We start from the raw sequence: 26,854 nt of genomic DNA, 5'->3' as shown, positions 1-26,854 counted from the left end.
TCGGATTCAATAATAAATACTCAAGATGAGTTCAAAATAAAAAATAAAAAATCTGTTGAGGTGTCTCAGGTTTATAAAAATGTATTATGATGTATATATATACATCTTTCTCTCTCTTTAGCCCGTCTACCCTTCGGGTGTAGGCCTCCGTCATTTTACCTTTTATGGTCTCTCAATGTGATTCCTACCAGTTTTCTCTTTCGCACCGACTGGTCAATGCTCAATTTATATAATAGGTCCTTGGTAAAAACCCAGGTTTCAGTTCCATACTAAGTACTAAATATATACCGGGTGTGGCCTACAACATGAGCAAATAATTTAAACATGGATTATACTCCTCAAACGATGACACTTTATTTCAATAACTTTTAATAATTATGGAATCTTTAGGCTTCCAATTTTCCTATTAAATATTAGCTTCAATGGACGCTGTCATCAGTGTTATTGATGTTGCTTATCGTGCTTTAAACAAAATTCGCAAAACATAGCATATTCTTAGTATTAACTGACATATCTATAATAATTCAATGTTTTTAAGAACAATAATAACTGCATCAATAAATTGCCCTGATATTTTAAATAAGGTAATATTTGTAAAACTTGACAATTTAAAAGTGCTTGTTGCTAGGCCTATTTCAATAAAGAATATTTTGACTTGACTTATTATGTGAAAATAATAGGTCTAAATTTAAAACTATAGTTGGTCAAACCAATTTGTCAGTCAGTAACAACCAGGAAAATTATACTCATCCCTTTCTTTTGGGTGCTAGTACTAGTGTAAGACAGAGATAGTATCTCTGTCTATGTTTGAAATGAGACAGTCCTTTGACAAACTATATGTTAAAAAACACTACCGCAATGTTTTGTAGTACTTAATTGCACTAATACAATTAAGTTAGTTTAATAAGTTAAGTAATAGGTAACTAGATTTTATTGAATAAATAAATAATAATAAATATTAGTATAAATTTTTAAGGATGCTAAAAATACAAAATACAAGTTATATTTAAAAGTCGCTGAACAAATGTAGGTCAGTTTGAAAGCCACAGCCTACAGTTTAATTTTTTGCTCGTGTTACAGGCTACACCCGGTATATATTTATTGGTGACTTTACTTCTTATCATCTGCATGTCTATCAAGTAAGTAAATGAATAGCGAACTTGATTAACCAGCATCTGTGATCTAGCGACAGCGCCGGGTAGGGTAGGGTAGGGATAGTAAATGCTGCTCAGGTTGGCCGTATGCTTGTTTGCCATTCGACTAATGACTGATATCTAATATTCATTAAGAAGTTGATAACAATACAAATAATTTAAACTTCAAGAAAGTTTAAATTATTTGTAAGGCCATCAGTATTGATCAGACTATATTCAATCTCATATGGTGTCTGTACAGTCAACCAATTTGATTCTTAGGTCACTATAGAACCTTATCGCTAAAGCGATAAGCAGCAGTTAAAACTGCTCTACTCTACTAGATACATGACAATGGACATGACATACATTAGGGTGGTTCACGTTTGTATGGGAATAATTCAAACTCTAGCAAGAAGAAGCGACACCCTTTATTTTTATTACACTTTTTATGTTGATGGAATACACCAAGTTTTGTAACCTTACCTCAACTACAATGGGGTGCTCAAACTTAAAAAGGTACTTACTTATAAATAAAAATATAAAAAAGAAAAACTTATTTTTTTCAGATTTCATACAACATAAAAATTTCAAAGTGGTTGGGCACCTCCTTGTAGTTGAGATAAAGTTACAAAACATGGTGTATTTTACCAGCATAAAAATGTGACAAAATAAGGAGGTGCCCCGTCACTCAAAAAGTATATAGTAGAGGATCAAATAAAATTGATTCATTATGACATAGTGGCCTAGGAATCAAATTGGTTGACTATACCTGCATTTAATACCGAATATACGTTATCAGCTTAAACATTTAAATTATATATATACATTATATTCAATTCGACTTCATATTTTTTTCTTTGCGCCACCCACCATATATTCTAATTCTACTGTCTTCAATACCCAAAGGTTGTCTGGAAAAGATGGCTCTTAAGCGATAAGACCGCCTGTTGTTACCTCTATCCAATTGTCTTTGTTTATGTTACTGTGAACTATGTGAGGTGTGCAATAAAGAATATTGTATATATCAAAAAATATGTTATCTGCACTGCTGTACCCAAAGGTACAAAGATCTTGACAAATCAAGATTACTGTCTGTTGGAAATTTATATGTTAGAGTGAAACCAAAATATGGGTCACATTTGTATAGTTTAAATACAAACTGAATTTGGTAGTTAATTCCAGTTGAAGAATAATGTTTACAGTACATATGGTGCTACTTTCTCGCACTAGTGCGTAATAGAGCACTTTTCGTGCATATGTCGAAAGTTTAAAGGGCCATATGTACTGTAAAGCGTTGTACGATACACGTGCGAATAGGTAATTCGCAACTCGTGTCGATTTAAAACACTCCCTGCGGTCGTGTTTTAATTTATCGCCACTTGTTTCGAATTTCCTCTTTTCTGCACTTGTATAGTAAATAACTATTGTTGAGTGACTTTTTATGAAGGTCGAGTAAATCATTTATTATGAAATACTTACTACGAGAATTGAAATAGGTATCATCATCATCCTGTCCTGGCCGGTTTCGGCCTCGGCGTCGGCGACTGAGTTTGTACTGGCAAGTAAGAGCGACGTGACGATATTGAGCTCTCAGGTAGCTGACAGCCTATTTTTGCAGTAAATGTACGGCCACACACACATATCATGCCCTTAAATTACTGATTACACAGCTTCAAGTAATAGTAGCAGGTAGACTTGGTACGAGAAGAGCAGTATGTAAAATTAGCGCAGCAAACCCCTACGCCAGATATTAAGATGGGTAGGTAATGGGTAAATAGGGTACCTGAGTTGACAATCCATAACGATAACATTAACCGATCTTCATCATTGATCGGAAAACGGAACATTGAAATGTTCCCTTGGTAATTTCTACATTGATAATATGCGCATTTCGACATTTTGGCTTTGTTTGAAACAAGTTTGAAAAAATAAAGTGCCAATCAACGCCAAAACAGGTGACATTGACACCTAACGTCAAATCGTCAAATTGCTTTATAATCTATGTAGGTGACATCTTATATTTAGCGCCATCTGTTATAACATATTGACAAGAATTGGCTGGGTAAAAAGCTACCGTAACGTGGTGAACGCCTGTGAATTCTGAACGCAAAACGCAAATGCAAAAGGACGTAACTCAATAGAAAAGAACTACTAGGGCCATCTAGTGAACTGAGAGCAACTTAAATAGTTGGTTACACAATTGACTTAGACTGTGGCCATCTATTACGGAGTTATATTGTCTGTGTAGCACACGCATTGCATGTATTATTTTAAACGTCAAACTTCTGAATTTATGACGTATAAATAACACTTGCACTGCGTCTGCTATCAATATCGTTACAGACTTATCTTGGTCTAACTCTATTGATAAGTTTGATAGATTAAACGGTTATTTAAAACGTATTATTTTATATAAATATGTAATGTCGCACTCCCTTTGAGAATGAGAATGAGAAATCGTTTATTGTCAACTAGTATTTACATATTTTTATTCCCTTAGGATTGTTTCAGCTAACTTATTGTGTCTAGAAGATCTGTGTAAGCTGTAGGTGTTATGTCACAAGTGTTGAAGATGTTAGTAGTGTTCCATATATTGCATTTACTTAATTTTAAGGGGACGAGGAGCCCCTGCTTCTTGGAGCCAGCCTCTCATGCCTTTATTTGGTATATATAAGATTTCGTCTAATCAATTACTTGTTAATAGTGGGTTATGTTCGCCGTGAGCTAGGTTAGCGTCCTCTGGTCTGTTGAGGTCTTCAATACCAAGAGCTGCGATTCTGTCCAGCAGTCTGCGATTTAAATCAGCGGCGCAAAGGTGCCACGCACTCCTTTGTCGCATCATGTCGCATCGTCGCACATACCTTGCGCGCCTTCTGACGGTGTCGCCGTTGCATGACGCAGCACAGTCCCCGTATAATGTCGCATTCCCTTGTCGCATCATGTCGCATCGTCGCACATACCTTGCGCGCCTTCTGACGGTGTCGCCGTTGCATGACGCAGCACAGTCCCCGTGTAATGTCGCATTCCCTTGTCGCATCATGTCGCATTGTGTCGCATTGTCGCACTTACCTTGCGTGCCTTCTGACGGTGTCGCCGTTGCATCACGCAGCACAGTCCCCGTGTGATGTCGCACTCGCTTGACGCGTTGCAATCCTCGTTATATTGCTTGCGGCCTGATGTTGGTGGACGGCAGACGTGCATTTCTCCTGGACAAAAAACAGATACTTAGTAGGTAAATTAACTATATTATAGGAAAATGTTTTTCGTCGTACCTAAGATAAGATAAGATACTTGGGACGACCTAGCGCACTAGCCCCGCCTCGCATAGGTTCTCGTGATTGCAAATCTCGCCGAATTTGCCAATTTGAATTTCTTGTCGAATTTGAATTATAGACGAGGAAGTAAATAATATATAAATTTATTTTATTCAAGACAACATTAGGTCCAACACAATCATTTCACAATGTAAACAGCAGAATTAAAAATAAAATAATAAACAGTATAGAAATTTTGAAATATTTGAACATTCCTGACATTTATAAAAAGAAAACAACCATATCAAAAATCAGAATAAAACATTTAACAAGGTAAAATACGAAAAAGATAAGATAAGATAACATAAGATAAGATACCTGGGACGACCTCCTCGCACAATAACCCCGCCTCGCACTGGTTCTCGCGATTGCAGATCTCGCCGAGCTTTCGACCGGCGAATGCGGGGAGGCAGCGCCCGCCGTCCTCTGCAGACAAAAAGGTACAGATAAAAAAACTACTATGACAAGACAGATTCAAAACATATGTGTAAAATGTTACCTGCACATGTTGTAAAATGGACGAGAATCAGCGAGACCGCTGATTTTTAGTCTTAAAAAATTCAAATTATCTCCAATTTCTGACACTGTCGTTTTCGATTTGATATCCCAAAAACAAAAATTTTACATATAGCTATCACAAGTATCTTTAAAAGCACAACTATAGTCCGACAAGAAATTGTAGAAATTAAAACCGGCCAAGTGCGAGTCGGACTCGCGTTCCAAGGGGAATACATTACACAATTTAAACATTGTATTTTTATGTGAAATGTCTTGAAAAAACCTGTAGGGGTCGGATCAAAAACTAAGTAATTAAGTCCGGCTCACGCTTGACTGCACATTTCTAATAGGTTTTCGGGTGATCTGTAGGTAAAGATCTATTTTGTGTATTTTTTTCAAAAATTTGTACCCAGTAGTTTCGGAGATAAAGGGGGGAATGGTAATTTTTTGCCTATTTTCTTGAATAAATTCTAAACTGTTTATCGTAAAATTATAAAAAATATATATTTAATATTCTCACAATGAGCTCTTTCATTTGATATGTAACACGATATAGTTTGAAAAACTTTATTTTTTAATTTTCTCATTTACCCCCAAAAGTGGCCCCCTTGTTTAAAATTAATTTGTTTACGTTACATGTCCATCTTTGGGTCACAAATTTACATATGTGTACCAAATTTCAACTTATTTGGTCCAGTAGTTTCGGAGAAAATACGCTGTGACAGATGGACGGACAGACAGACAGACAGACAGACAGACGCACGAGTGATCCTTATAAGGGTTCCGTTTTTTCCTTTTGAGGTACGGAACCCTAAAAAGCGACAATACTGTAGTGTCGTCCCGTTTTCTTAGATTGATTTGAAAGGGACGACACAGTATTGCCACTTTTTAAATTGTACAATTTCTTGTCAGACTGTATCTTTATGTTTTAATAATGGTCGAGTAATAGTAGAGTAATTGTTCTGTAACGGGCGAAATAATTCAGACGCTACTAAAAGCTTTTAGCTAAGTGTGAGCTAAGTATACTAGAATGCATAATGGCTCAATTTAGGTCATTATACCTTCAAAAAACCTCCAATGATATTATTTAGACGAAGTGTTTTTGGAATGGTTTCAAGAATTTGTAATATTTTACCAAATAGCATTTTAAATACTCTTTATGAAACGTCTGTTTGCATTCTTATTTATTTATTTATTTATTTATTTGGGAAACATACAGCACATAATAATACAATAAGGTAAAAGATATAGTAAGAACATAGGCCAAAAGAGTTTCCACTTATAGTTAATACAAAATTCCTTTGCTCCGAAAAAAAGTACAATTATTAGGTATTTTCAATTTAAAGTTGAATTTAACAATAACATTGAGTAATAATAACAAGCATAATTTAGAATTTGGAAAATAACAAGCACAATTTTCAATTTAGAATTTGAAATCAAATAGGTACAAACAAGCGTTACTCCATTGACGAATATAAAAGAGACAATAATTTAATTTAATGCAAACTTATTTAATGTTTAGAGTATAAGATGTATGCATGCAGTTTATTATTAAACTTACCAACACAAACGTATAGGTACCTAATGCTGGTAAGATAGTGATACTAAGTATTTTTTCTCTTTCACTTATAAATTTCAGTATTTCGCCATCGCCTCCTACCTATGATACCACCTAGTCGGAGATAAGGACAAAGAATATAGCATATAGCAAGCGCAATAAGACTATCTTTCTCTACCAAAGAGTGTTAGGCCCTCAATATATTAGTAATTCTAAGCCCTACTCTCGCCTAATCATATATTGGCAACATTGGATAACGTCAACACGTTTTCATGACGTGGGTGGAAAATCGATGTGAGAAAGACTGCACACTTTTTCGTCCTTGGGGGAAAAATGCCGGGCAAACCCTTTCTATACGCTTTATGGATGATAGTGATAGAAAGGCCCAAACTTTTTCCAATAGCTTTTATCAGTAAACCCGTTTCTTTTTTATGACAGAATCGTATATAGATGTTTTAAGGAAGAAAAACGGCCAAGTGCGAGTCGGACTCGCGTTGCAAGGGTTCCGTACATTACACAATTTAAACAATGTATTTTTTATGTGAAATGTCTTTAAAAAACCCGTAGGGGTCGTATCAAAAACTAAGTAATTAAGTCCGACTCACGCTTGACTGCCCATTTCTAATAGGTTTTAATGTGATCTATAGGTAAAGATCTATTTTGTGTATTTTTTTCAAAAATTTTGGCCCAGTAGTTTCGGAGATAAAGGGGGGAATGGTCATTTTTTGCCTATTTTCTTGAATAACTTCTAAACTGTTTATCTTAAAATTATAAAAAAAATATATTTGAGATTCTCACAATGAGCTCTTTTTTATGATATGTAATACGATATAGTTCGAAAAACTTTATTTTTTAATTTTCTCATTTACCCCCCAAAAGTGGCTCCCGTGTTTAAAATTCATTTGTTTACGTTACATGTCCGTCTTTGGGTCACAAACTTACATATACCAAATTTCAACTTAATTGGTCCAGTAGTTTCGGAGAAAATAGGCTGTAACAGACGGACAGACAGACAGACAGACAGACGCACGAGTGATCGGTGATCCCAAGGGTTCCGTTTTTTCCTTTTGAGGTACTGAACTCTAAAATACTATGCCATTCAAAGGGTTTATTCGTAAGCATCCGGCTAGGTGGGCTAACAATAGCCACCAAGTGAATGCCGACCAAGAAGCGTGGGCGGGGCAAACTCAAGCGGAGATGGCGCTGGCGGGACTTTGACGCCTTCCTTAACAACTGTCAGGATTCAAAGAAGCGCTAATTCGGGAGTTATGGAGAACCAGGGGCGAGGCCTTTGCCCAGCAGTAGGATACTCAAATAGTCTAAGGAAAATAATAATAATAAAATAACTCTTCTAGTTTGAAACTAGCTAAAGGCTTGGCCAAACACAAGGCAAGACGCAGCGCCGCGGTCGCGGTGGCGACCGCCGCCCATGCTAACAGGTTAGCGGCGTCAAACAGACTACGTCCCGCCGGCCCCTTGCGTCCACGCCGCGCGGACCGCGTGGACGCGGCGCGGACGCGGCGCTGCGTCAGGCCGTGTGTTTGGCCAAGCCTTAATTCACTTTCTTGTGAGCAAGTCATGCTAATCTAGCAATAATGCTAAATATAGATATCCAATAGTGTTTTGCTAAGTTATTCAGAAGTAGCGAAGGTTGTATTTATATTCAGTACCAAGGGCAAGGACAGATCAAGGCAGACAATTAGGTACTAAAATATATTTTTCATCACACCAGCTCGTACAGGTTTTATTCTTCAAAAACTGATCAAAAAGTTACAATGCTAATCCACAAGTAGCAATGTAATCTGATGCAAACTAATTGACATTTAAAACATTCACCGCTGAGCTACGGTCGTAGCTCTACGTCGTAGCCGATGACACGGGTTTCCCAGTATGTAGCGAAGATGCTTCGTACTTCGTAGACGCAAAATGACAGCTTGTCGTAATTAACGCTGAATGGGTTAATTCATTTGGATTTCATTTGTAATTTTTGTGTGGTGATAAATGTTGTGTTTCACTTGATAGCTAAGTTTGGTTAAACCTCGTGCTTAGAAAACCTCCCAACGCTCAATATTCCACCTAAAAAGGGACAGGTGTCATAACTAAAATCCTTCTTACTTTTATATACTTTGGCAAGAATACAGTAGCAGTACTGATAATTCCGCTACTTGACGCTAGATGTCGATTACGACCTAATACGTTGGTTTTGGCATAGAGTAACTTATACTAGAGCGGTACTGTCATAGTAAATTTTGTAACCCCAGTAAATTCACTGCCATCTGTCGACACACTTTAAAACTAAAAATGAAGATTTATAAAAATACGATAGAATGTATTTAAATATAGATAAATTATTTTTTTTATTTGCATTAATTATTTTTATGATTTCGACCCATGTTCTTTCACTGATATGCGTTAAAATTGTTAAATAACAAACGAAACCGTCAACGCCATCTATACGACTGTAGGCCAAAACTAGTAGCGCCCTCTGAACGAGAATCAAATTTTCATGATTTTCGAGGCACGTTTTTTCCTTAGACTGTATACATCTATTACGGAGTTATATCTATCTTTGGTTTTGGTAACAAAACTGATGTAGGGAGTGAGCACTCTATGTCTAGTTATTTCTCTTTGGTATTAATATATAAGTGGTTCGATCTCATGGATCACCATTAGTTTACATTTAACTACAGTGAACTTCCTCTCCACGTCACAGTATAAGGTAAAACAATTGTTTATTTGCTTTATGGTTTATTTACTGATGCTTATATTATTTGATCGACTTGTGGCGATCAAAATCACAGTACACACAGTCAAGGGCATAAATATATATACATTCCCAAAGTTTCATAAATATGTGTACGCTCTTACACCTTAGACAATAAAGTCGTGTTTACATATTTTTGAGCCATTTGTCTGTATCCATATTTTTGCCTTCGATTGTACATACAAGTGTCACATGTGCGAAAAAGAGGAAATTCCCAACGAGTAAAGATAGATTAAAACACGACCGAAGGGAGTATTTTAAGAGTCCCCGGCAAGCTCGGTTTCTCGGTCTTCGGTCTCGGCACCCTGCGTTGGGGTAAGTTCAATGAGGGGTAAGACAAAGAATCGTCAGTATGCCGAAGCATTACGGGCCACTTTTCATCTTACCCCGCACGAAAAACCCGTTCAATCTTATCCCAATGCACCCTAGATGAAAATCCCCTATTGTTGCGCATTGTACTTCTATTATGATAAATACCTATTACATAGTGACTAACACGCATACCTATAATAATAAACAGATATGAAATTTACGCTAATATTTAGCAAATAAGGCAAAAATGAGTTATTATTTATTAAATATATTAAAACGGTCACTCACGTGTTTTGAAAATCTTTAAACATGTTTCACTCCTTACCGAGTAGCATCATCGGGAGCTCGCGTTATACGTCTGTGTCTCACGGAAGTTTTGTTATCAAAAATGAATTATTTACCAAAATTATTACAGAAACGTATGTTTATAAACAAAACAGGAAATATGTAATAACAAATGATTATTATTTTCAGATATCAATATGAGGAAAATAACAACTACGCTCTTAATTGCGTCGTTAATCATCAATTTTAATATGGCCATGGTCATACATCACCAAGCAAACGATAAAATAAATATACCCTTTATCATATATAAGAAAAATCCCGCATCAGGTAGTTTTGAAACTGATATCGCAGATGACGATTTTCCTACAGATTTTAACACAAAAGAATCAGCAAATGTCAATAAAGTTGCAAACAATTTTCTTAACGCCGACGAAAATAAAATGGAAAATGTCGAAGATATTCTAGAAATTAACAAGAAAATTCCCGAATATGTTGATGATAACAGCGAAGTTGCTCCTATTACTTTAGACTACGCTCCGAATGCCGAAAAAAACATACGCCTGCGAAACAAAAGAGGTACTTTTGGATCCTTACTTGGGGGACGCTGTCCAAAAGGATGGGAACTTTTAAAGTTTAGTAATAATATGCTTTGTTTGAGACACGCCGCTGCGGAAGCGTACCGTTATCACCGTGTATGATTACTTAATAAAGATGCATCGAAAATATTGTTTTATTTTACAGTTGCGAAACAATTTAAAACCAACTCTATTATAAACCCTTTTCATCAGTCTGACCCATTTTAAAGTTAATTGGGATAAAATGTCTCGTTAAAACATTTCAAAATCCATAAGTTGATTGAACAGAATTCTTGAATTTCCTTTGCAAAATTTTAGTAAGTTTTCTTGGTACTAGAAAATCGCAAATAGTTAAACATTATTGCGTCTTTTTCACTCGAATTACGCAAGCACGCGAGAGAAGACACAGACTGATAACGATATTCCTATTTTCGATGTTAGAAGTAGACCTCAATGCCCCGTTTCAAGAAATTAAAGAGAAAACAGATATGTTTACTCAAATACCACTTTTACGTTAGAAAATTAAAAAAAAATAATTCTAAATTATTTACAAAAACACTTAAAAAATGATGAAAGGGGTGGAGCCTCCATGTAAGCAAAATAAATGCTTGTGTTGGGTGATACCGCTCTTCCTTACAAAGGTAACTTAAGGCAAGGACAATAACTGGACTCAATAGAGCGCCGGGCTCATAGACTCTTTGGCGATGACCCATCTGTCAAGTCAAGGATACAGAGCCTTGAGCATCGCCGTCGAGTCGCTTGCCTATCGGTGTTCTATCGGATACATTTCGGAGAGTGCGCACAGGAACTACACGACCTGATCCCACCTTCCCCTTTTCATCATCGGACATCCAGGCGCGGGGAGCGAATGCACCCGTTCGTGGTCCACATTCCATTCGTTCGGACGAAACGTTTTGCCTCCACCTTTTTGGTACAGACGGCTAAGGAATGGAATGCGCTCCCGCCATCTGTATTCCCTGATCAATATGACCTCGGTCTCTTTAAAACAAGAGTGAATAGGCTGTTACTGAACCGGTGAGCTCCATCTTAGGCCCTGTCTTCACTTTCCATCAGGTGTGACTAGGGCCAATCGCCGATCAGTTTATAATTAAAAAAAAAAAAAAAATTAAGGTACCTATCTACTACATTATTATTTCCAAGTATAAATATCTCAAGATAATTATAACCATACAAGCTATACGTTAGTCACTATATGTATAATAGCGAAGTCTCTTTTCATCATCTTCATCTTGTATTTCAGGTTCAGACAGCGTAATAATTTTCTCCTAGTGACTTCATCAATTCGAATCCTGATATTTTTATATATATTCATCTGTAAATTATTGCAGGTGACTTAATTAACACTCTGTATTTCGTTCCCCGGTTCCATTTTGTTCTATTTTGTAAACTTTGTTCCAGTTAATCAAATAGAGTGTCTAAAATAATTTGAATGGGCGCGGCGTCCATTAGATTGTTTGTTTTGTGTAAACATCGCATTTAATTTATTAAATTTTAGGTGACTGAACTATTCCTTCTAAAATTATGTAGGTACAGTCGCCACCAGCTATACTCTGCGTAGTGACTTTATAGGTCACACCAAAGATAGATATAACTCCGTAATAGATGGATACAGTCTAAGGAAAAAACGTGCATCGATAATCACGAAAATTTGATTCTCGATCAGATGACGCCACTAGCTTTGGCCTACTCTCGTATAGAGGGCATTGACAGTTTCGTTTGTTATTTATAATTTTAACGCATATCAGTGAAAGAACATGGGTCAAAATCATATAAAAATAATTAATGCAAATAAAAAAATCATTTATCCATATTTAAATACATTTTAACGTATTTTTATAACTCTTCATTTTTAGTTTTAAAGTATGTCGATAAATGGCAGTGAATTTACAGTGGTTACAAAATTTACTATGACAGTACTGCTCTATCTTATTATATCCTCTTTGGTCACACTGAACAACTTTTATTGGCGAAAAAAAATTTGGCTGTCCCATAGAAATCAGCGGCGGCATTAGTACATCAGCCGGAATGTATGAAACAGTAACATTTTATTCGCGATTTCGGCATTGGTCCCATAATAAAAGTTGTTTAGTATTCCTATAAAGTCACTACCGCTGAGTGGCTGGTGATTAATTTCACCCCGTATGAATCAAGCAGGCGAAAATCTTGCACGTCAGGTATTTCTAAGAATTAAGCAGGTAAATCTATGAAGGTAATCTAAGAAGGATTAGAGACGAATATTTGATAGAGACTGCATCGATCACTAAAAACCACGTGTGAATGATAAAGTATTTGGAGTAATACTTAGTGATATTAAAATAATTCGTTGAACTCGGTTAAAGTAGGTATAATACAAACTCGACTTACGACATAGCTCGATGTATTTCAGTCATTATTTTAGATACATTTGGCATTTATCTGTTTTTTTTACAAGGTTTTATTTAAGTATTTAACAGAAAAGTATACTGTTATTCAAATTAATGTATCTCTCTTATTTTTTCATATATCTGGTTATTTATTTTTGAACATATTATAGAAAATATTCAGTCACTTGGTATCTATTTTGGAATAATCCATGCATTCAGTCGTTTTCATTCTAGAGCATATTAAAGTCAACTGCATTCTGAAATTTGGACGTTTTCTAATAATTTGTTAGACCAAGTAGTGAAAATGTTATAAAATATTTTCTTTGACGACACAGTTACTACCCCCACTATTTTCGCGCTTTTCATCTCATATATTTGTGTTCAGGGCATCATACTGAATGCACTGATACCAAATATACCCATATCTGAGATGACTTGTGCGAAAATCGATTTCTAGAAGTCAACGTACCTGCTATTTTGGCACACTGGCAGTCTTTAACTACTTACTGGTCTCTGTTCTGAACTCATTTAAATATAAACATGTGCAAGCGTGGTTTAATTTGCATACTTCGAGGAATGTGTATTTTTACGTCTTTTGTAGAAATCAGCTAAAACTATAGGTATGTTAGTTTAGCTATAAATAATGATGTCATTCTGAATCATGTTTATCAAATAGAATAGTGTGTATTCTTACTGCCATCTTTCGACACAGGAGTAAAACTAAAAATGGAAATGAATAAAAATATCAAAAACAATATACATACATTATTTTTAGGGTTCCGTACCAAAGGGTAAAAACGGGACCCTATTACTAAGACTCCGCTGTCCGTCTGTCTGTCTGTCACCAGGCTGTATCTAATGAACCGTGATAGCTAGATAGTTGAAATTTTCGCAGATGATGTATTTCTGTTGCCGCTATACCTAACAACAAATACTAAAAAGTACGGAACCCTCGGTGCGCGAGTCCGACTCGCACTTGGCCGGATTTTTTTTATTAGAACGCCATAATGACTTTGACCCATGTTCTTTCACTGATATATGTTAAAATAAAATTGTTAAATATCAAACGGTGTCGCCATCTACACGAGCATAAGCCAAAGGTATAGTGCCATATATTGAAGCATAATTTTTTCTCGATATTACGAGGTACGTTTTTTCTTAGTATTTATTTATACGAAGTTACATACTTTGTGTTTATTAAATAACCTGTAAAAAGAGTTATGTAAATGAAACTGAAAATCTATTTTCTTCAATGTAAGCCTCTAACAATACACTTGTTAACACATTCATCGCTGAGCTATGGTCGTAGCGCTACGTTGTAGCCGATAACCCGGGTTATTAAATATATTAATAACGGGTCACTCACGTGTCACCGTCGACGCAAGCTCCTGATGACGCTCCTCGGTACGAAGTGGAACATGTCGAGCGTTTTCGACTTAAAACACGTGAGTGACCCGTTATTAATATATTTAATATGTCTGTGTCTCACGGAAGTTTTGTTATTAAGATAACCCGGGTTGCCCGGTATGTAGCGAAAATGCTTCGTAGAGGCAAAACTACGTGCCGTGCCGTGCTGTGTGACGGCGACCGAGACCGAGGGCGGACACGCCATACATCAAAAATCATTCGCGTTTCTATGTGTGAACGGCACGTCTGTACACGCGGCATGCGTCATTGTGTGAGTAAGTTGCTAAAAAACAGTACTGAGCGGTCGGAAAACGGCCGTCAATCTGCTGTCGCGGGGCGAGGTACTTCGATTTACGAATCGGGGCGTGGCGGTGCGTGGCCTTTTTGTATGATAATCCTATTTCTTATTCTGTGGTAAAACACTGCCACCGACTGTAACCTACGCTATTTTTCATTTCATTTTATTTATTTACAAATAAGCTTACAGTCTATAACCAAGGCGCTTACATGTTATTATATCATACATGGTATGTTACACTTACACTATAAAATTACATGTCAAAATTACAAAAAAAAAAGAGAAAGAGAGAGAGAGAGATTGAAGATACCCGCGCAAGAAAGGTCAAGGTTTCTAAAGGTTTTTTGATGCAGGGAATACTTTATGAAATAATCGGTCGAAAGTCGAATATCTCGCCATAAAAATCAATCATTCCTTTTGGTCATTTTTAACAGTCGTTCGCTTGGCGTAAGAGCGTTTTCACATTATCCGATCCGATATCGGATGTAGGATCCTACATCCGGGAAGTTATAACTTCCCACGAATTAATAAACTAGTGGATGTGAAATGACTCCTATTTAGTATGAAAACCAGTGTCGCTAAACTCACACATTCATAGCCACGTTAAAATATGTCACACACTTACAAAATTGCTCTGATTCGTAGCAACTTTCCATACCAAAAGGTTATTACCAGTGGACATTTCTCGAACGAATATCAACTGTAGGCTACATGAGTGACGGTTTAAAATATAATGTCAAAGCTATATGACATACGACTCTTTCATTATCTCATTCATCTCACAAAGGCTCGCTCAACGTTCACCTAATACAACTACTCAACACCAGATGGCGTTATTTTATATAATTTTAAAATCACTTACTTATTACAGGCGAGAAAAGGGCTAAAAAACCAGTATAAGTAAGGTCTAATTACGCATGGTTTGTTACGGATCTCACGGTCACGTTACACTGGTGTTTTCGAGATCTCTACACGCCTGCGAGTAGCTAACCGTTGGAACTTCTTTCCATTCGACGATATAGGGAGGGGACAGTGTAATCGGAGTGTTTTATCGATATTTGTGTGTTCAGTTAGGTATTGATATTTCATTAAGTACCGTATGTTTTAACACATTTAGATGATACTTTATTTATGATTATAATATAGGTAGTGATAATTGTGATTGTATGAAAAATAATATGTAGTACAGTACAACAAATATCTAACTAGAAATTTGTTTCTTATTAATTGACCAACTAGGTTGTTAATGTGAACATTAAATATATCTTAAAGTCAAACAGATAAAATCATAGTTCTTTAAAGGTGGTTCTTTTAACTCGGTATTGCTGTTATTTTGTAATCACAAATCTGCAATTACTTACATAGGTAAGTATTCGTCTTTAACAATATATTTACTTGTAGCAGCATTTAAGGCCAATCTAGACGGGACAACCTGATTAAATTGTCAAATTAATTGTATGGTGTGAAAGCATACATGAAACTGGCTCATCGATCCCACTTGATTTGATTGTAAGATTGTGACCTATCAAATCAAGAAGGGGGGCGGCAAAATTCCAATATTTGACGCTAGTTTGCGTGGTACGGATCACTTTTTATTAATTTAGTGAGCCCGAATGTCACTAATAATTACTAAATTAGTAACTAAGTTTTAGGCGTGTGGACGCTACATGAGATATATGGCAATTTTATCCCCAGAAATCTTTCTCTAAGAAATGCTCCTAGCAAATGGTGCTATATTTTTGCGGAAACTAATTTTCTTGCCCAGTAGCATTGATCCATTTATTTTTAATATCGGCATCTTGTGGTAACCTACAATAATAAATAATAAAGAAATAGAAAATATAAAACGTTTATTCATGGCACATTGCATGCATTGTACGCATAAGTGCATTAAGTACCTAGTCTAATTATATTAACGATGAAAATATGATGGGTGTAAAAAACAAAAACGTATGTAAAGGAATACGAAGGTTTGAAAGGTTGCCATGAAATGACCCCGACTTAACTTAGTGCTTGATGACCAGAGCTGCCATATTTACTAAGACATTGATTATCCCAAATAATAATAAGAAACGTGTCTAAAATAATAATTTATTACCGAACCAAACATCAAACTTGAAATATCGTAACTTTAACTTTATCGATATAAATATCGACATTGCGCAGCATCTGAGTAGCGAAGTTATTTGACATTTAGGATAGCGAATATTCCAGATAAACGTAAAGAATTGTGACAAAGGATTGTGAACTCTAAGTTCTAACTGATAAAATATAGATTTACTTAACGAACATTCGTAAATAATGCAAAATAAACAGATTTTTCGTATTTATTGGATTATATTTAAATAAATAACCACCGGTGATAGGAAATACCTCCACGTGAAAGATTTTTTTAACCGCTGTGATTTCTGCAGCTTAATACTGCACAATACGGCATTTTAAATTTAATTATCAATTTTTGTTAGACGAGCGTACGTACGACGTGAATGTCATTCGAGCATGAAGTTTACACAACAACTGAGCATAGTCTGTGCATAAAGTGAGTCGGTCGCTACTAACTGTCGGATAGACGGGAACGCCCACTTGCCATCTCCATCCTACTCCGTGTAACTTCCTACACGCTTTCTTTAGCGGTCGCACACACTACAACAAGCATTACACCTACACATACGCACACAAACAAATATTATCGCTCCAACAGCTGACGGGGGGCTGCGACATGGCTAAATATATCGGAAGCACCTTTCCGATATCGGATGTTGGTAGGCGCGTATGACAAAAACAGCTGCAGGAGAGTGCCATTGGCATTAAGTCCGCCTTTTACTAATCTATGCATAACTTTAAAAAAAAAGTGTGTGCATGTAATCTTTACGCGCGATTGAAGTAGTTTCTTTGATGTTTATCGCTATGTTGGCACTTTGACGATTGTGCGTGTGTCACTACTAAGCTTTACTTCCGTCAGAAAATAAATCAGAGTTACCCTCTTGTCGCGCCTAAAGAAGTTTTACTTCAAAAACAGCCTGTATAAAGCGAACACACAATCTTTTCCTATATTCCTGAATCTTTTGAGATTGTGGCTCAAAGCCTTATTGAAATATAAATAAGTTATTTACTTTTTGTAAGAAAACTGAGAGAAAATGTTATAAAAACTTCGGATGCTTCGGCTTTTACTACATCGCGAAACAAAACATTCCATTTACGTACTTTTTCGAATAGAAATAAAGTACCTTTTCTAATAAAATTGCATTTCAGGCATGTGAATTAAAGTGATAACTAAATATATTGAATTTTTACATTAATTATTGATTCACCGTGATGATACAATTAAAATTTTAATAACAAAACTTCCGTGAGACAGACATTAAACATATGTCACCGTCAACGCAAGCTCCTGATGACGCTGCTCGGTATGGAGTGAAACATGTCGAGCGTTTTTCGACTTAAAATACGTGAGTGACCCGTTACAATTAAAATTACTTAAAAGCTTCTACCGAGCTAAGGATGACTCCAGCTAGACCGGGCCGGGGCCGGGCCGGAGTTTCCGGCGCTTCGTTTTGTATGGAAAGCACCACGTGATAACCGATCAGCCGTCATAGAAAATGACATGTCGGACGCTTCGGCCCGGGCCCGGTTTGGTCTAGCGTGAGTCATTCTTCAAGTAGGATAACTAGGGGCAGAACATTAGACAAAGGAAATGTTCCTCAATTATATGAACGTGGCTGATAGCAGTTTTTACATTTTAAAGTTTTTTGGAAAAAAATTTGGGTTCCGTACTCAAAAGGTAAAAACGGGACCCTATTACTAAGACTCCGCCGTCCGTCCGTCTGTCCGTCTGTCACCAGGCTGTATCTCATGAACCGTGATAGCTAGGCAGTTGAAATTTTCACAGATGATGTATTTCTGTCGCCGCTGTAAAAGAATAAAATAAATATTTAAGTCGGGTAGAAACTTCATAACTCCCTGGGGAAAACGCTTTTTCTATAGTTGCCGCTAAGCCTGCGTGCAATTCCACATTTACTGAGCGAGTGTGATAAAAAATAAACACAAAGTTCACACGCAACGGAGTGCTAAATCCTTTACAGACTCTGTGTTATGCAGATTCGTTTAAAAGCCGGCCAAGTGCGAGTCGGACTCGCGCACCGCGGGTTCCGCACTTTTTAGTATTTGTTGTTATAGCGGCAACAGAAATATATCATCTGTGAAAATTTCAACTGTCTAGCTATCACGGTTCATGAGATACATCCTGGTGACAGGCAGACGGACAGACGGACAGCGGAGTCTTAGTAATAGGGACCCGTTTTTACCCTTTGGGTAAGGAACCCTAAAAATCGTCGCTCTCGAACCAACTCAATTATCTTTATGAGAGCAGCGGCGGGAACATTGAATTATGGAGACCCGGTTATGGAACTTTGTGGTGACCCGATTACAGAATATTGGATTGCGGTGACCCAATTATGGGATGTCTGTTCTGACTTATTAAGAAAAGACACATAGTGACATATACATATTATACACTAGGCTATGCCAGAGATTTCTTTTAATTTTTAAAAAATTATTACATTATTATTTTTAAGGTCATACGCATACGTTGTATACAGGGTGGTTAAAAAATAAGTGCATACCCGTTACCAGGGAGGTTTTGGGATTATACTGAGAAACTTTTACTATGGGACCAACCAAGGAATCGCGAAAAAAAAATTACCCTCCCATGGAAAATAGACCAGCCAAAATGTATAAAACAGCCAAGTTTTTTTCGCGATTTCAGGGTTGGTCCCATAGTAAAAGTTGCTCATTATAATCCCAAAACCTCCCTAGCAACGGGAATGCACTTATTTCTTTGCCACCATGTATACGAGTGTTTTTATATAGTTAGCTTACACCAAAGAGATAAATATAACTCCGAAATAGTTGGATACAGTCTAAGGAAAAAACGTGCCTCGAAAATCAAGAAAATTTGACTCTCGATCAGAGGCCGCTACTAGCTTTGGCCTACTGTCGTATAGATGGCGTTGACGGTTTCGTTTGTTATTTAACAATTTATATGCATATCAGTGAAAGAACACGGGTCAAAATCATAAAAATAATTAATGCAAATAAAAAAAATCATTTATCCATATTTAAATACATTTTATCGTATTTTTATAAATCTTCATTTTTAGTTTTAAAGTGTGTCGATAGACGGCAGTGAATTTACTGTGGTTACAAAATTTACTATGACAGTACCGCTCTAGTATAAGTTACTCTATGGTCCTGCTAACCGGATATTTTCTTTTCTTGCACCTATGGTCCTTCGAACCAGATTTGTGTTTGTGTACTTTTAACAATAGTCCGCCAGGATGACGATGATGATGTAAGTGTTTTTCATCACCAATGATCCTTCGAACCGGATGTAAATATTTTTCACCTTGAACCAATGGTCCTTCGAACCGGATGCAAGTGTTTTCCTTTCTGTACCAAAGGTTCTTCGAACCAGATATTATTTATCCATCACCAATGGTACTTCGAACCGGATTAAAGTAATTTTTAACCTGTCTCGAGACAAATGAAGCCTCGGCAGCACTCGCCGTTGGTGGAGCAGTGCGCCGGGTCGGCCCTCCAGGGTCTCGTAGGACTCTAGAGACTGTATCTAAGACATACCTGTCTCGAGACACATGAGGCCTCGGCAGCACTCGCCGTTGGTGGAGCACGGCGCGCTGTAGCAGTGCGCCGGCTCATCCAGAACGTCGTCAATGCGGTTACCCTCGAGGGCCTCGGCGTAGGCCTCCTCTGGGGGCACGTCCTGGTGAAACAAAAAAATATAACTTTTATTGAGAACTTTACGGAAAAGCATTAGTCGTGTCTTACAGGGACCTAAAGAACTAGACTGGCGTCTACTCAGCCGACAAGAGCCATGCTCTTAAATTATGATCATGATAATTATGAACTTTACGGTCTATTTGTGGTATTTTCTATACAAAGGGACCTTATTGTCGATGGCGCTTACGCCATTATAAACGATGCTCCGATATAAATACAATGCCGCGCGACGCTGTGCGGCGTAAGCGCCATCGACAATAAGGTCCCTTTTCATAGAAAATGCCCCATATTTATTTTTAAATAACTACATGCCCAGTAGGCTAGTATAATTAGATTTTTTCTAGGAATTAATTCCCAGCAAGCGGGAAATCTTCATAGTACCTTCATTTGGTTCTAAATTAACTTAACTAACTTAGCGGTTTCACTCGCGTATTAAGTTAATATGTCTCAAGATAGTTTAAATTCGATGGTTCAAAATTATTGTAATCCGAGGTTGCTCCATTCAAGTTGTGGTTTTTTTTTGCTATTGTTCAGTTTTTTGCTTGTAGTTCAAAAACGGTACGTCCGACGTCCGTACGATTTGCTCTAATAATGATAAAAATTGACATCTGAGGATACAAAAGATACCTTAATATGAATTTGTAGTATTCTAAAAAATGGCCGCCACTTTGAATTTCTTTTTTTGGTACAATCGTATTAAAATCCGATTTTTCTTCACCTGTGTCTGATTCACAACAACACATTCGAAACTTAAAACCACCACGATACCGCCGCTTTGAAACGACATTATTGCTTTGCCTTGCGCTCAAAATGGGAGCCCACCGCTCGCACAAAAGAAACAATGGCTTTTGTTTAACAGATTAAGGTCTTACTATGAATTTCTAGTATTTTGATTCACAACCTACATATGTAGTATGTAGGTAGTATTAGGACAAATTAAAGTAACTGTTTTAGAAAATGTTTTAGTTTGTTATTTCCAGGAGAAACACTATTAGGTACTATATGTACCATTTTCAAACAAAAGGGTACTTATTGTCGCTTGTCAGTAAGGCGCCATTTCTATATAGCTTCAATTAGAGATCAACCTTATCGACAAGCGACAATGTGGTACCTTTTGATTGAAAACGTCACATACACGCGCACAATTAAGTTGTTTGCAGAAGTCGCGAAGCGTCTGGTTGACGTAACTGGTGACCGAAGAGCTGGCGGCTTCTTCGCACAACGTATCAGCATTGCGATACAGCGAGGAAATGCCGCCAGCATCCTTGATACAATGCCTCAAGGGCCTATTTTAGATTTAAGCTAGTTATTAATTTCGTTTACGTAGTACCACTGTATATATTTTGATAGTTATTTAGTTCTAAATTTATTTCGATTCACACATACATAATTATATTATTTCTTATTCAGAGATTTCAGAGCCAACATTGACTAACATACTTGAAGTATTTCAATAGAGTTCAAAATCACAGTCACGTTTTCAAGATATACTGAAATCGTTTGCAAACATTCGCTCGTAAATTGCATTTGCTGGACCCTTCCATTCGATTTAAGTTATAACTCAAAAGGGGACCTTCAGGGGCCTGATGGAATCTACTTTAAGGTACCTGGGTAAAGTGTAACTCTATATGTCCATTATGGGAATGATTTCGTCAGATTTCGAATCATATAAACTGTATTTCTTCATCTCAGATTATATACAACGGGGGATCAAATTGAATTATTTTATGAAAATGCGATACAGGAAGTTATGGAGTTATAGCTATTATCCTAGTCTCACCCAAATAAAGAGTTAACGTTTTCTCTTACACAGGAACTTCATTAAATTTCGTGGTTTGCATTTCATTTATTTCATTTTATTCACAAATAAGCTTACAGTCAATAAACCAAGCATTTGCGTAGTTTGCGTCATTTTCGTTTTGCATCACGAATGTTTGGGAAAATCCCAAAAACATACCACGAAACCACGAAATAGATTAATAGGTATTATTACCTAATCATTATTTCATTCTGATAAAGTCTGTATAAGCGCTGGTGGCCTAGCGGTAAGGGCGTGCGACTTGCAATCCGGAGGTCGCGGCGGGTTCAAGCCCCGGCTCGTACCAATGAGTTTTTCGGAACTTATGTACGAAATATCATTTGATATTTACAAGTCGCTTTTCGGTGAAGGAAAACATCGTGAGGAAATCGGACTAATCCCAACAAGGCCTAGTTTCCCCTCTGGGTTGGAAGGTCAGTCGCTTTCGTAAAAACTGGTGCCTACGCCAATTCTTATAGTTGCCAGCGGACCCATGAGCCGTGGCAAAATGCCGGGACAACGCGAGGAAGACGATGATTAAAATTTTTTTCAGGAACACATGAACATATTTGCCTGTACATTACTTTACCGTATTATTTTCCTTTATTATCTCACAAAAACGTATGGCATCAAGTCCGCTTTTTTGCGTTCATTTTTTATTAATAATGATTTATTAAATGGATAAATAAATACAGAAAAACACATATACATTTTACTTCTATCCGACATCCGATATCAGATCGGAAAATGTGGAGATAGTCATAAAAATTCTGCTGGAAAAATACAGAAAGATGACGTCATAGGGTATTACTTTCCTGTAAAAAGTTAAAACCCGTATAAATTTAGACCAGCGCAACCTAAAATTAAATTATGAACGAACTTTTTACGTAACGGAAAAACCCCAAACAATTTTAGAACTACCAAAGATATATGTAACTCCGTATAAGATAAGTAAAGTCTAAGGAAAAAACGTGCCTCGGAAAATCAAGAAAAAATTATGCTCGAATAGATGACGCCACACCTTTGGCCTATACTCGTGTAGATGGCGTTGGCGACACCGTTTGATATTTAACAATTTTTACATATATGTATCAGTGAAAGTACATGAAAGTCAATCAAAGTCTTATGGAGTTCTAAAAAATATATAAAATAAAAATTACTTGCCTATGTACAGTACATATAGTACCTATATGTATACAGGTTGTCCTTAGCCATTGGACATAGCCAAAATGTACATATGCATTAGGGTATTTAGAATCAGTATACCAAGTATGATAACAACCGGTGTAGCGGTTACGAAGAAATTAACAATTTACGATTTTTTACTTTGGAGCAGCCTGTATGTGTTAATAGCTCCTGATCCTGAGGTAATAAATAGTATGAAACCTTCTTCGACCTTATTGATTATCTTTTTTATTTATGATATTAATAAGATTCTGACTTTTGACAAATGTCATCATTGCCGCACATCTTCGAACAAGTTGTCAAAAACACTGCCAATTATTAATACAGTATGTTTCCTTTTGTTGTCCATCATTGGAATTAATTTTTATTTGAAAATTTATTTTTAAATTTATTTTTTGTTCTAATTAAAAAAATATTAACGTTAGAGCATTCCTGACAAGTAACCCTACGTGGGATTTCAGGGTTTGTCCAATGGCTAAGGTCATGCTGTATATATATTTTTTCATATTTGTATTTATTTTTAGGGTTCCGTACCTCAAAAGGAAAAAAACGGAACCCTTATAGGATCACTCGTGAGTCTGTCTGTTCGTCTGTCACAGCCTATTTTCTCCGAAACTACTGGACCAATTAAGTTGAAACATGGTACACATATGTAAGTTTGTGACCCAAAGACGGACATATAACGTAAACAAATTAATTTTAAACATAGGGGCCACTTTTGGGGGGTAAATTAGTAAATTCATGCTTTCATGGGGCGTCATGGCTTGCCGTGGCATCATGCTGAGTGGGTATCCTGTTTTAGCATCTAATTCGTGTTTTATGTGTTCTTCATAGTTTTGTCCAATGTTTATGATGTTAAAATAAATGTATTTTCTTTCTTTATTTTCTTTAAATTAAAATAAATAGTTTTTCAAACTATATCGTGTTACATATCAAATAGAAGAGCTCATTGTGAGGATCTCAAATATATTTTTTAAATAATTTTAGGATAAACAGCTTAGAAGTTATTCAAGAAAATAGGCAAAAAAAATACCATTCTCCCTCCCCTTTATCTCCGAAACTACTGGGTCTAAAATTTTGAAAAAAATACACTAAGTAGATCTTTACCTATAGATTACAGGAAAACCTATTAGAAATGTGCAGTCAAGCGTGAGTCGGACTTAATTACTTAGTTTTTGATCCGACCCCTACGGGTTTTTTAAAGACATTTCACTCACGTTTCACATAAAAAATACATTGTTTAAATTGTGTAATGTACGGAACCCATGGAACGCGAGTTCCACGCGCACTTGGCCGGTTTTCAGTTATAGTTTTAATCCTGTGTCGATAGATGGCAGTAAATTTACTATGACTACAAAATTTACTATGACAATAACCTTCTGTACGCTCTATTCTCTTTGGAATTACCGAGTCTAAGGCTAAAAATATTCCGCCATCAATATCTTGGCTATAATAGCCCGGTCTATTTTCTCTTTGGAAAGGTCAGTTAACGGGTCGAATGATAATTGATCTTTAAATATAACCTTTGCCCTTTTAATAGATACGGGTATCGGGTATATACAGCTGTTATTTAATCTTAGCGGGTCTTAGCCTTATTTAATCAGTAATAGTCAATATACAAAACCGGACAGGTGCTAGTCGGACTCGCCCACCGAGGGTTCCGAACTTTTTAGTATTTGTTGTTATAGCGGCAACAGAAATACATCATCTGTAAAAATTTCGACTGTCTAGCCATAACGGTTCATGAGATACAGCCTGAGGAGTGAGGACAGACAGACAGCGGAGTCTTAGTAATAGGGTCCCGTTTTTACCCTTTGTGTACTTACGGAACCCTAAAAAAAGATGATCCTTTATGTAGAACATATTTCCTTAACTAACCATAACATAACTAATGCATATGAGATATGAGCACGTTTCATCAAAGCCAGATTTACTAAGCATCTTTACATCTCCCTAGGGAACGGTCCCGTATATACCCTTGCAGATTTAATGTTCTACACAAGGAATATTTGAGTACACATAACGCTGAATGGACCTTGACATTACCGAGAATCACCAAATTTCTGCCAAAAAGTAAGTTAGAAATTCTACCGGAACTGAACCATAAGCTCACCAAAATATTACTAAAACACCGAGAAGCCACGTAAAATAGTAGGATTAATAACAGAGCATAACACACTAAACAAACACCTACATAATATGGGTAAAACTGACAGCCCCATGTGCAGAGCGTGCATGGAAGAAGAAGAAACAACAAAACACATTCTCCTAGACTGTTAACAGGTAGAATAGGAGCAAATACCTTGGGAATCTGTGCACACTGAAGGAGGCACCTAGCAACCTGAAGACTGCTAGGCTTCGTGGAGGAGCGGGGGTGGTTACCTCGTTTCTCGCAAAATAGGCACATTTGGATGTCGATTTGCGGAAAATGCCCAGCAAAACTAACTAAGTAATACCTAACAATAAGAAAATTAAGAACCATTCGGGTAACTACTTAGTTTTTGAAGGCAGGCACATTGAGAGGCACAAATTGTTCATAACTTTTTTTACTAACATTACGGATGAGCAGGATCTCCTGCTGCAGGTTATTCCAATATGTAATAGGCGATCCTAACCTGTATTTTTAACAGTAATAAACAATTTTGCTTTATTCTTAGGGTTCCGTACCTCAAAATGAAAAAACGGAACCCTTATAGGACCACTCGTGCGTCTGTCTGTCTGTCTGTCCGTTTGTCACAGCTTATTTTCTCCGAAACTACTGGACCAATTAAATTGAAATTTGGTATACATGTGTAAGTTTGTGACGCAAGACAATTCACATAAAAAACATTGTTTAAATTGTGTAATGTACGGAACCCTTGGAACGCGAGTCCGACTCGCACTTGGCCGGTTTTTTTTACTTACCTGGCCATAGGCGTAGTGGCGGTACGGCCCGCGTCCGTACCCCAAGTTGGCCAACATGTCGGAGCTGAAGCGGTTAAAGAGTCCGCCCCAGCAGTGCACCGTGGCTAGCCCACACACGATTAGAAACGCGCTCAGGGGCATCGTGGTACTGTGGACAAGACAGAAAATATTTAAATATGGGTTTTTGGGACAGCAAAGGTGTATGTTACTCAGTATAAGATAAGTAGAGTCTTTTGTTGTTTGACCGGCGATATATTAAATATGACGTTACATGCAATAATGTCGCGCTGCAATATTACCGCCAATGTCTAAATCGATGTTGCTGCACGGTATTTTGACATTTAGGGCAGTAATGCAGTCGGCAGTAATGTCGCGCTGCAAAACTGCAGTAGTAATGCTGGTTGGTGCAGTCTGAATTCGAACGTCACCTTTATAGTCAATACTAAAAGAAAATACTAATATCAATTAAATAAGTTCTTTATAAAGTACATTAAGTTACAAGGATTTTGTAAACGTATATTTGTACATTTCGTAACGATTACTAAAATAATTAAATAAGTTCTTTAATAAAGTACATTAAGTTACAAGGATTTTGTAAACGTATATTTGTAAAATTCGTAACGATTACTAAAATGAA

The 26,854-nt window shown here is 36.8% G+C and overlaps 1 protein-coding gene across 1 annotated transcript in view; it reads right to left on the bottom strand.

Moving 5' to 3' along the window:
• The window catches only part of LOC134752780 (ITG-like peptide), a 36,354-nt gene extending 9,968 nt beyond the window's left edge, over positions 1–26,386 (bottom strand). The window contains exons 1-4 of the mRNA XM_063688482.1: positions 26,218–26,386; positions 20,172–20,313; positions 4,769–4,876; positions 4,206–4,342 (exon numbers count right to left, since the gene is read on the bottom strand). Of these exons, the coding sequence (XP_063544552.1) occupies positions 4,206–4,342; positions 4,769–4,876; positions 20,172–20,313; positions 26,218–26,358 (528 nt within the window). The 5' untranslated portion in view covers positions 26,359–26,386. The remainder of the gene's footprint in view (positions 1–4,205; positions 4,343–4,768; positions 4,877–20,171; positions 20,314–26,217) is intronic.
• Positions 26,387–26,854: the final 468 nt, after the last annotated feature.

The sequence above is a fragment of the Cydia strobilella genome, chromosome 25 (assembly GCF_947568885.1).
Source record: "Cydia strobilella chromosome 25, ilCydStro3.1, whole genome shotgun sequence".
Lineage (NCBI taxonomy): Eukaryota > Metazoa > Arthropoda > Insecta > Lepidoptera > Tortricidae > Cydia > Cydia strobilella.
The sequence above is the reverse complement of the archived record's forward strand: the minus strand, read 5'-3'. Positions and strand labels throughout refer to the sequence as shown.